The 12,446-nt window shown below is 34.2% G+C and overlaps 1 protein-coding gene across 1 annotated transcript in view; it reads right to left on the bottom strand.

The window, feature by feature from the left end:
• The window catches only part of Ndf (Nucleosome-destabilizing factor), a 138,579-nt gene that overhangs the window by 121,791 nt on the left and 4,342 nt on the right, over positions 1 to 12,446 (bottom strand). The window contains exons 5-6 of the mRNA XM_089644530.1: positions 11,906 to 12,022; positions 2,292 to 2,477 (exon numbers count right to left, since the gene is read on the bottom strand). Coding sequence (XP_089500656.1) covers positions 2,292 to 2,477; positions 11,906 to 12,022 — 303 coding nt within the window. The remainder of the gene's footprint in view (positions 1 to 2,291; positions 2,478 to 11,905; positions 12,023 to 12,446) is intronic.

The following is a 12,446-nucleotide window of genomic DNA, read 5'->3' as shown; positions in this document are numbered from 1 at the left end:
AAATAAATGTAAAAAAAAATATATACATACATCTATTTGAATTTCGATTTTGTTTTGATTTTAATTGAATGAATAAAATGGAATTTTGGAAGTGGAACCCACTTCCCAACATCCGATCGAGCTGAATCTCCGCAGATAGACTCGTTGTTGATGACAATGTATTTTACCAACTTTTTCACATTCTCATATCTCTGATATTAGATGACATTATAAAAATTTACAGCAGTTAATATACAAAATAAATCTCAGTCCCATCCAATTAGGATTTGGCTTAAGTGATAGAGTGGTTCACTCATTTTAGTCAGCCCCGGAGAAGGAAGGTAACATTCAATATATTTTTTTTAAATAATTAAATTTAAATTAATAATATTTAAATTATACAGGGTTTTCCAATAAGAGGTGTTATTTTGAATAGCCGGCTATTTCGGTAGACTTACTTTTGAAGCTGTCATTTTTTGACATTTGAAAGTAGAAACTACGCCATTAATAAAAAAGGAACGATACACGCTTCAACAACGCATTGAAATTATTAAAATTCACTTGAGTGAATCAAATGCAAATCATCTTAAGTGATGAGGCCCATTTCCACCTAGGTGGCTTCGTCAACAAGCAAAATTGTCGCATCTGGGGCTCGGAAAACCTAGCGTTATTGTTGAAAAGTCTCTCTATCCTCAACGTGTGACTGTTTGGTGCGGTTTATGGTCCGGCGGAGTCATTGGACCTTACTTTTTCTAAAATGAGGCTGGAGCAACAGTTACGGTGATGGATTTCGCTATCGAGAGATGATTAATGTTTTTTTTATGGCCGGAATTGGATGGTATTGATCTGGACAACGTTTACTTTCAACAAGACGGCGCTACGTGCCACACAAGCAACGAAACCATTGATCTTTTACGATTGAATATCAAAATAACACCTCTTATTGGAAAACCCTGTAGTAAAAAAACATTATTTTTTATGGGTTGATTTTATTAAATTTAAAGTAAATCAAATTTAATAATGTAATTATTAAGTTGTACAAATTCAATAATGTAATTATTAAGTTGTACAAATTTAATAATGTAATTATTAAGTTGTATCAATTTCATAATGTAATTATTGTTGTACAAATTTAATAATGTAATTATTAAGTTGTACAAATTCAATTATGTAATTATTAAGTTGTACAAATTCAATAATGTAATTATTAAGTTGTACAAATTTAATAATGTAATTATTAAGTTGTATCAATTTCATAATGTAATTATTGTTGTACAAATTTAATAATGTAATTATTAAGTTGTACAAATTTGATAATGGCCTTGAACACCGAAAGAGCAAATAAAACTAAAATACTTGTACAATAGAATTTAATAATCAAATATACTAATTTCGGTTGTCCGTGTCGTGCATTAGTTTGTTGTGTGAAATCTGGTTCAATGAACTCAAATTTGATTTGAACTGATTGTTTGAAGAATTCAGACAAACAATATAGTACCTACCTATAATTTAATAAAGGATGATTCAATAAGAGCGCAATCTGTAAAGGTTCAATAAAACATTGTTTTGAAATATTATTAATGAAATTATATTGTATACAGATTATGTGTGAAACAACACATCTGGTAAATGGTCACAACGGGAAGAGGATTGGAACAGGAATGAGTCTAGCCAAAGTATGCCGTAATGGTGTTGGTTGAAAACATAGACCTCCAAATTGATTGACTACTCCATCAGGGTGAGGGAAACAAACCGAGTTGTGCTGAGCGGGGAGGCGGCGTGGTCTCCCTTTCTGCTGTTTACCAATTACTAGTCCTTTTTACAAAGGCGCGTATAATTACTGACTACGTAATTTTTTTTAACTATAAATCCCAAATCGGGTGAACAAAAGTTCGGGCTTGCAATATTTAATGAAGACACTTTTACAAATGTGTTGTAATTTACACACTTCACTCATTTTTAGCGTCGCTACGCACTAGCTAACAGTTACGTAACCGACTATGGATCGGTTAAAAATGAACATTCAGAACATGCGTAGAAAAGTCCCACAGTGGACTGCGCTGCAAACCTTTGCCTTACTTTAGCAAACTTTTCTTTTCTGCACAGCGTCTGTTTATTTCAATGTGCGCTCTTCGGCGGTCAATCGACGACTTATGTCGTAGTTTATTCAAATAATTCTAGAACACTCCTAGTGCCAAAAACATGGTCATGCGATTTGCCTCCAGTTTGTCGAAATGGTACTCTTATTTCATGATAGGGCAAGTCTATAAATTTGGATATCTATGGTTTAAAATTCTTTCAATAATACTCACAGGTCTGTTAATGTTGGGGCGGTCTAGCAGCGAGGAGCTCGAGGACTTCTTGAAGGAGTGGTTCAGCATGGACTCGCTCTGGTTGTCCTTGTTCAGGTCTAGGGAGGGCACTATGTCTACGGTCTTGGCCTTCTTGCGTGCTGACACCGGCTTGGTGGCGGAGGATACCCTCTTCACTGGCTTTTCCTGAGGAAATAACATTCAATGGATTCAAATATATATTAAAACCGGCGTTGCTAGGAGTTATCCAAAGCGCCCCTGAGGATATCTTACAAAAGCGGCGCTATACCTTCCCAGGAAAATGTAGGAAATAGACATATACCATCCCGGACTTTCCTTTAGGCCTTTTGAAGACATACAATACCGTAATACATTACTTTAACGTATCTCGTAAGGTTTGGCCAGTGTTAGCAATGTAAGCGCCAGAAAATATTTTTTTTACGACTTAGTTACAAAACACTGACTTTCTATGAATATAATATGCATGTATTATATACATAAGCCTTCCGGAAGAAATTTTCTAAACGATAGTGAGTACAAAATGTGTAGCGTAGTTTAGGAGAAGTAAGCGCACAAACAGACAGACACGGAAAGAGACTTTATTTTATACTACAGTCGAACTTAGTTATAACGATCACGGCTAAAATGATCAATTACAAAATGATATTTTAGTTCAGGCTTATCTTCATATAATTGTTGGATACTGCCACAGACATAAGAATATATTGACTAGAAATTAAAGGTGAGGGGTAAAATCAACTGTTGAAGAACGAAGGGGGTAAAGCTGACTGTGATTCGTCAATAAATCAATCTGACAGTATATAGGCATCTCGCATTTTAATATCACCATTTAGTTCTTAAAAGTAAAATCTGCTTTTGAATGATTAGACATTTTTACATGGGAGCGCAAATTACTCGCCACGTTATGAACAAATTTGCGAAGTCCAAATTCGGCAAAAAAAATTTCTTCTATTTTCAGAGTCGAATATTTTGTTTACGTATTTAGTTAAGACACTTTTATAAGTGTTCACAATTTAATTCCCAGTAACAACGATGCGCACACTTGAGAATCGCTACATTCGACCAGATGTATCTCGATGTAATAGTATATGTTTCTACAGCTGATTCATATTATACGATGTGAATAAGCTTAAAATGATGCTTACATATGGAATGTAATACGACAATTGGGTTTATTCTCTTTTTCACATCTATTTTTACAAGTTTTCATATCACAAGCCACTATTTTGCCGTGTTATTTCATAAAATGCCTCGACCATAGCTCGACGCTAGTTCGAACAAGAATGATGACGTCACATTCACAAGATTCACGGGAAGCCATACGCGAGCCCAGCCGGCTCCAATGGAACCAGTATGGGGAGTGGGGAATAATACGCTTTTAATCACTTAGGGCAGGTCTACTAATATTTATATGTCTATGGATACTGCAAATAATTTTGTCAACACAATTTCTGAATACTTGAATGGGTCTGAAAAGAAATTGACTATTTGGGAATTATTCTCGAAGTTAGTAGTAACAAACAAAGGGGCGATATATCTCGCTGTACTCGAAACAATAACACAGATTTACTCCAAATTCCTATAATGCATACTACTTTCGGACAAAGAAAAATTAAGGTACATTGCAACAAGATTGTACAATACTCTTCCAGAGAACATAAAGTGTGATACTCGAAAAATTTCAAAAAGAATATTATAATTTGAATAAGAAGTAATAATAGGGCCTTTATCAGCGCCCTCACCCAAATTCAAAACTATTGATGCAACAAAAATATTGAGTGTTTATATTATAATATAAGCGTAGGTATACTCATAAGTATTTAAACTAACTATTAACACATTGTTTGCGGGAGACGCTTAAAAGCGTCTTTTGCTTACTGTTGGTAGAGAGCGGGAGACGCTTAAAAGCGTTTTTCGTATTTGTACACTATTGGTAAAGCGCGGGAGACGCCAAAATGCGTTAACAATATATTACGAGTAACGTATGATGTTGGTTACGCTGTGAATTGAAAATTATGCGTCAGCTCTCGTGACACGTGTACTAGGTACCTGACAATTCGTGGAATTAGGGTCGGGTCGCCGGCCGACTGTGGTCATAAAACATGCACTTGAAATAAAATAACTGTAAGATAAATGTTTTGTTTTTTTTTTAAATCTTTACATTTCTTCAGTGTTAAAGCGATATTGCTTCGTTCAAGACGTTGTCTATTTTCTTTTCTGCCTACTTCTTCTTCTTCTTCTTCTTCCTAGCACTATCCCAACTCATTGCCTAGGTAGGCTGTTGGGGTCGGCTCTTCTCGTTCTCAGGTTATAGCTTCTTCGGTTCTGAGTGTCGCTTTCATCTAGGCCGTTTCTTTGTAGGATTTTGGAGCATTGGGTCATCCAGGAGTTCTTTGGTCTACCTCTGGATGACTGTCTTTGAAGCTCTATAGACATTGCCTGCTTCACTGTGTGGTCTGGTGGTCTCCGTCTTATGTGCCCATACCATCTTAACTGTCGTTCCTCTAGCTTACTGTTTATGTCAGTGACACCCAGGCTACCACGAATGCGTGAGCTTTTAATTTTATCTTTTAATGATACTCCTGCCGTCCATCTAAGCATTCGCATTTCTGCTGATTACTAGCCTACTTATTACTAGCTAAACTACATTCCGCTTTAAAAATTTCGTACAAAGTATTTGTGTGCCGTGCCCGAAAAGTTATTTGTTACATAATAAAGGGATATTTTTTCATAAAAAATACCCTATAAAAATGGACTACGGTAATGATAATCGATTACAATAAATATATGAAAGGCGTTGACCGAGCAGACCAATATCTTTCGTATTATTCTATTTTACGAAAAACCACTAAATGGACAAAAAGTCTAGCGATGTATATAATAAATTGTGCATTATTCAACTCATTTGTTGTGTACAACTCCGTAAAAGAAAGGAAAATAAAATATAAACAATTTTTTAAGGAAATCGCAGAGCACTGGGTGACTGATCAGATTTCGTCAGATAAAAGTCAAGACCCGGAACCAACACCATCAACATTTGATATCCGAAAAAAATCTTTATAATCTGATCCTCTAGGAAGACTATCGATGGATATGCGAAAACATATACTGGAAAAGATTGAAGGCCCTGGTAAAAATAAGAATCTGCGAAAGCGATGTCGTGTGTGCGCGGTACACAAAATACTTAGCGAAACCCGGTACATGTGTAAATTCAATGATGTACCTTTACATAAAGAGAATTGTTTCCAACGATTTCATATTTTCAAACAATATTAGTGTTTAGTGGTATGTATTTTAAAAAATATATATACTATGTTGAATGTGCATAAAATGACTAAATCGACAATACGACAAAAGTGCAGTTTTTTCAAATTTTTTAAATTTAAACTTATATATCATAAATGTTTCTTCAAAAATATAAAAATTTGTGAAAAGATCATAATAAAAGATTTCGAATAAGGTAAAATACTGAAAATTTTATTTAAATTTGATCAATAGTTCAGAAGTTATAGCTATTTTACATGAAACGGAATTTTGCGCGCGAAAGTGATAAAAATTGCCCGCTTTACGGCGTAGATTGATTAAAAAACCCCCCGCAAACATTGTGTTAAAATGACTTCCTCAACACAGGCTAGCCTTACTAGCCTAGTGAGGTAGGTTATGAAAATCCTCAACTTTATCTAATTGTTATGTATTCTATCTATTTACATGTTTATAGTTGCAAATTTATTAAATAAAGATATTATTATGGCGCGCTGGTTAGCTGCCCGGTGTGCACAACGGCGGTTGGCGGGAATTTCCTTTCCCGTTAGGGACGGATTCATATCTTTATGGCACTACCCATGTAAGATTGTCTACAATGTGAAACATTGCTATCTATCAGGCACTGTGTAAAATTGTCATAAAATCTGCGAAAGTCATGTGGAATTTGAGCTTTGCAAATTTTTTCCCTTTTTACGTCTTCTTTTGTATTACAACTCATCGTCAATTTGGTTTTGAAAACCAATAAATATGTTTATGAAGGTACCTAGTTATGAATACCTACATCCTTGCACGGGGTAAATTTTGATAGCGATGCAGAACTTTTTCAGCAGAGGGGCCGCTTTGTCTATTTTTCAAACAGTCCGCGACCTACAAGTCTATTTTTTTTCGAACCCGAAATTCAAGATTTAGGATATCTGTTAGTTTTTAAAAATTTGGTATTATGCAAACCTGTTCTTCAAAATTAGTTCCATTTAGGACATGCAGCGTAAATTAACCCAAACATTTTGATTTTTCTCTATAATCAAGTTGACCATATGAAATTGACATGTGTACCGCAAGAATTGGTCAGCGGGTTATGCATCACTGGTTTGTGACATGTTAAATTTACAGCCGAAAACCACAAAAATCCCACACGTTGTTTATGACAAGTGAGATTTTACAACTGGTACGATACGCACAAGCTAATGACAATGAGACAATTTAGTGATATTTTTCATGGAAGCCTTGAACCAGGTGATGATAGTTATAATCCGTTGATTGTTTTGAGGAAAAAATTGAGAAGCATGAAAGGTAATCTTTAAAAAAAATATGGATTATAAATTTGGTTGATAAAAAATTAAATAAAGTAAAATATTTTTCTATTTAATTTTTTTAATATGTAATATTATGTACTTACTTGTATTTTGAAAATTGCGAATATATTGATAGGGGTGGTAGGTAGGGTATATATGACTTTCAAAAAACGTATTTTGGATATAACCAGTAATGGCTATAAGGAGAAAATTTACAGTCCCCTCGTGCTCGTTATAGCCAAGTTTGAGTGTATTTATTAAAATGAATCACGGATTGCCGAAATTCGCTAATCATTATTTTATATTATCTCTACACAGGAGACCGTGAGCTTTCTCTTCCGTGAGGCCTAGTTCTCCTTTGCGAAAGCTGTTCCACATTGAAGGCGGGAGAAAAGATAAAAGCCGGCATATTGATGATCCACAGTCGAGATGTTGAGTTCAATCAACCCTTTGACCCCCAGGGTTAATTCAAATTAACATGAACTTTGTGATTTTTTTCCTGTCAATATAAAAGATTTTTATAAAAAATGTTTTATAGGGATCTTCCTTATGGGTTAATATTTTTCTGGTAGGTTACACTCCTTATTTCCGCCACAAATATTCCAAATATAATAACAGCTCCTGTTTCGGCGGTCTTGCTTGCCCTGGCATACATTTTATTTGATGTTATTTTTGTATTCATTTACATTACACAGCAAATGAATTTTATTATAAGTAGAACAATCTTTTGCCTTGCTGTTAAAAAATAACTCTTTGACGCCCAATAATAATAAAAATTAAATTGAATAAAAATAACTATAGTAGTATAACTATATTTTTTGCATAGGAAAAAAAAGGTGTTAGAGCGAACAATATTATGCTCTTTATGCGGAGCTAATAGGGTTAAGAGTGGCGAATGTTAACGGTGTCAATTGAATGTCTCCCGGCTATGCAGCATTGCCGTAAGTATCAATGACGCTTGTTTCCCATTGAAATACTTCAAACCTACGCGGGTATAAAAATGTATTTTCTGGTAAATTGATAATCTAAAGCTGTGTACACACTTTTCACAAATATATTTTTTTACATTCATAAATAAATTAATATTTCATTTGAAGAACACTTATCATTATTTTACCCAAACTTGTCTTACTTAAGGTTTAGTAGTAAGTGTGTGTGTGTGTTTGTTTTTTATATTAAAAAGTGTTAAAAAAAAATTAAAACGATGCATTCATACATACACGAAAATGTGAACGATATAGTAAAAACGAAATAAGCAGCTCAAAAACACGACCCATCTCTGAGGCAAATTCAAACTGTGTAAAATACATCGCTAACTTTTGACAAGCCTTAATCGTGCTAAAAATAGAACACTTCGAGTCGAAACCGGCGAGCATCTCTCGGACTAGCAGAAATTGAAACGCATTTAGCGCGGGGGCGTGACTCGTTCAAAAGCATTAAGTGGTTAAATATTAACAAAATATATTCATGTTGTGGACGAGTCTTGTCATTCAAACAAAAAGCCGTCTAAAGTTGACCAATTAGAAAAGTTATTTATATTTTTCACATCTACCACCCCGAAGTTAGTGCACTTTACCTCTGGACGCCATGTATAAAATTGACCATTTATTACTATTACTATTGGACATTCCTAAGCATCATTTCTGTTAACCCTGTCATAACGTATATTTTTGAAAATACATTGTATTTCATGGATTCCTACCTATCTAGAACGAACTTTAAAATTGTTTTTTCTAAGTAAGTTTTGAAGGTACATTTTAAAATTTGTGTAAATTTTTTAAAACAAAATAGTTTTTTTGTACAGTTAAGAAAAAGTGTATTTTTAAATGAAGTTATGAGATCTAATTTTCTTTCAAATGAAAGTAGCAATAACTTCTAAAGTAAAATACTGACAAAAAAACTACATTTTGTCAGTATTTAAATTGTTTTAAATACATCATTCAAAATCATTACAACGTTGAAAGACTACAATCGAATACAATCCGACTTGCAGAAGCCAACACGTGGAACCGCCGATGGAATTATTATTACTCCGATAGTCTTACAAGGGAATAATAATAAGTCTGCTTTTGAAAGTGGGATGGTGTGTAGGGCCTAAAACAATTGCATTGCAATTAGCACAAAACAACAATTAATTAGTAAGAGTCAACAATAATTATTAAATTAAAAAAATTGTGATACTTAAACTAATTAATAAAATAAATTCATAATATTCAAAACTATTAAAAATAAATTATTAATTACTGTCAAAATTAATTAATTAATAATTGTAAAAATTAATTGATAATAGTCAAAAGTTGTACTTTAATAAGAGCCTAAATTAATTAAGTTAAATTATAATTACAAAAAATAATTAAGAAAAAAAAACATTAAAATATATAATTACATATTAATTAAAACATATAATTATAAATGAATTAAAATACGTGGTATAATATAATTTCTAATATGTATTTTGTTTATGTGAAAGAGCACAAGAGTCCAAACTGCTCCCGACCGTCTGGAGCCAGTGAGACTATGGCATCCCCAATTGGGGTATAAAGTCAAAGCCATTTCAATTCTGAATGGTGCTCTTAGTACATCGGTTTATCGGGACAGCCGGTTAATTGGGAAAAAACTAAAGGAAAAGAAAATAATACCTTTTTTTTTTTTTTTAAATAAATTTAAAATAAATCAAATTTAATAATGTTATAATAATTATTAAGTTCTGCAAGTATTTCTGTTATTTTTACAGTTTTTAATGTGACAGCTGTTTCGGCTTTTGAGGCCATTATCAAACTGTGGATATGTCCACACGGCGACGACTTATTTATATGATTTTATTTATCCCCACCCATTTAAATTTCTATAATGGTCAAAAATGATTCATTAAGAATTGGAATAACCAAAATATTTGGTAATCCAGCAGTGTTTGCACACCTGTTAAAAGTAATGACCTAAGGGTTTTCTTAATTGTTGGTATGTGGGTGATTATGCTACAGAATTATATTGTTTGGGTTTTTTGAAAATATTAAGTAGGGGAGAATTGATCATTTTTGTTTGATTATTAATTAGGGTTATGTTTGGATCATTAGTTCTTTTATTTATCTCTAATTGTTCTAGTAAATTTAATCTAAAACCCTTTCTTTCTATGTGTAAAGGTTTAGGCTCGTTGTTGTCAAGCGGGACGTGGTTTTTCTCCAAGAGGTGAGCTGCGAATTTTGAATCAATTTTATTATTTTTATAGCAACGCATATGTTCTTTGAATCTAGTTGAAAAGGCTCTCCCAGTCTGTCCAATATAAACGGCATCACAGTCTATATGGTCGCATTTTAATTCATAAATGCAAAACACTGCTGGATTACCAAATATTTTGGTTATTCCAATTCTTAATTAATCATTTTTGACTATTATAGAAATTTAAATGGGTGGGGATAAATAAAATCATATAAATAAGTCGTCGCCGTTTGGACATATCCACAGTTTGATAATGGCCTCAAAAGCCGAAACAGCTGTCACATTAAAAACTGTAAAAATAACAGAAATACTTGCAGAACTTAATAATTATTATAACATTATTAAATTTGTTTTATTTTAAATTAATTTAAAAAATTAAATGGAGTTCTACGAATTAAACACCAAAACAATAAATGAAAATAATACTGATTTATCTGAGACACCATTCCGTTTAATTGGGACAAATTCCCATTTCTAGTTCATGCAAAACGTGTCTCAGTAAATGGAATTTAGTTAAGAGCTCGATTGATACATTTATGATTTTTACTAAAAGCCACTGCATTTTTCGACAATAACACAAACGAGTCTTCCCTTGATTTATTACACACACATGTACTTTTTGGGTAGAATACAGTCAACATTTAAATATGACATGTGCGTCATATTGCGCAGTCCCTGCATTTGACACGTTATAGTAGGGCGGTTGGTAGGGGCTCTGCGATTTTAGTGTAGGTTGACTTCTTAGTGAGGCGATGAGATGCGCCGCGCTACGGTAGTTTCAAGTTCATTCAGTAGACTGTAGACTGTTCGCCGTCCGCCGGCATTCGTCAATGTAAAGAGCCTGTCCAGATTATGCGATTAACGCTGCATTTTACGCGTGAGCGCTTACCATACTACGATGTGTTTAAGAAGGGGTCAGATCATATTCATACATCACCATCATGATACACACTAATTTATATCAAGAATAAATAAAAAGTTGTGCATATGGGGCTAGGAGGTTCTTCAAAAGTGCGAATGATCAATGAATTGAATTAGGTGACCACCACTTCTCTACGCCCAATTCTTGCCCTTCCCCATCTCCTTCCCTTTGTCACAATAGCTCCCGACAGAATTAACATTAAAAACATAAAGCCCCAAAAAACTTGAAAACTGCGATATCCTAGATAGAAGTTTTAAAAGGTTACTCATAGACGGCACTGGTAACAATAAAGCCGTCCACAATGCAGGGATTGATAAATACGATTGCAAGCCCAAGGTCGAGGTCCAGAATCACCGCTTACCGCTTGCTAATAAAGCCACCCAAGCTCATTATAATCTAACTAAAATCAAGCTATAAAAAATAGTCCAGTGTTTTGTTGACCCCAGATATCAATGTATCGTCTCCTCTACCGTATATAGAGGTGGTTTATAGTCTGGTGGGTAGGTACTTGGCTAGCAGTCAGACAGGCAGAGTTCGATACTCAGCGGGTAACCAAATAAATTATCAACAAGTTATAAGCTTGGTGAAAAGGTCTGTAATAGAAATGAAAGGGTTTCTTTTATAATAAAATAAAACTGTGTACAGACATGGGATTTCTTGTGAGATGTCACTATAGACAATAGAAACAAAAGAAGATATGGCAAGGAAGCATACTAATTATCGCTAAGTTGCGGACAGACACAAAGGTAGGGCGCCGTTGTGCGTTGATGCGATTTGGAGTAGTATGAGTGAGCAATGTTTCTGTATGACACTTTTGTATGTTTGGTTTCATATTAATAATGGTTCATAGCCCATCTCCCTTGTTTCTATTATCTATGAGTGTCGATAAAATATTATACCTTCTTTGCTTTTGCAGGAGTAGCTTTGGGAGTTGGCTTCTCGTCATCAGAGACTCCTTCTTTCAGCTTGTCAAACTGCTCGTCTGAATTCTCAGGCAAGTCGTCGTTGGAGAATTTCTGGAGAAGAAGATACATGTTTATTAGAAATATAATATACAAGACAGAACAAGAATAACAGGTGGGAATGTTGTCTGCTATACGGGCATTTAAATAGAAGCCGCTCCGATGAACTAGAGTCATTGATCCCTTCGGGAGACACTCCAGACCAAGTGTTCCAACATCTTTTGCACCACGATAACGGGTCTTTTTGGTGCTCAACTTGCTGGCTTGTGTGTTTCCTCCCTCCTAGATCACATGTGTCTTCAAGACACGGCTTTATTCTTCAACTCCTTAAAAGACTCGGCAAAGCATATCCAACGATGACACAATAACAATAATTAATCTATTGCATAATCCCTGGTTTCTCCTACATTCCTACAATGGATCTAGGTTGCTGTGTATGTCGGCTGAATAAGTTTCAACCTCCTTTTGCAGTCTGAAT

The sequence above is a fragment of the Hesperophylax consimilis genome, chromosome 21 (genome assembly GCF_061612785.1).
Source record: "Hesperophylax consimilis isolate HC1 chromosome 21, BYU_Hcon_1.0, whole genome shotgun sequence".
NCBI classification, from domain to species: domain Eukaryota; kingdom Metazoa; phylum Arthropoda; class Insecta; order Trichoptera; family Limnephilidae; genus Hesperophylax; species Hesperophylax consimilis.
Note: the sequence above shows the minus strand (reverse complement) of the source record. Positions and strands in the feature narration are given on the sequence as shown.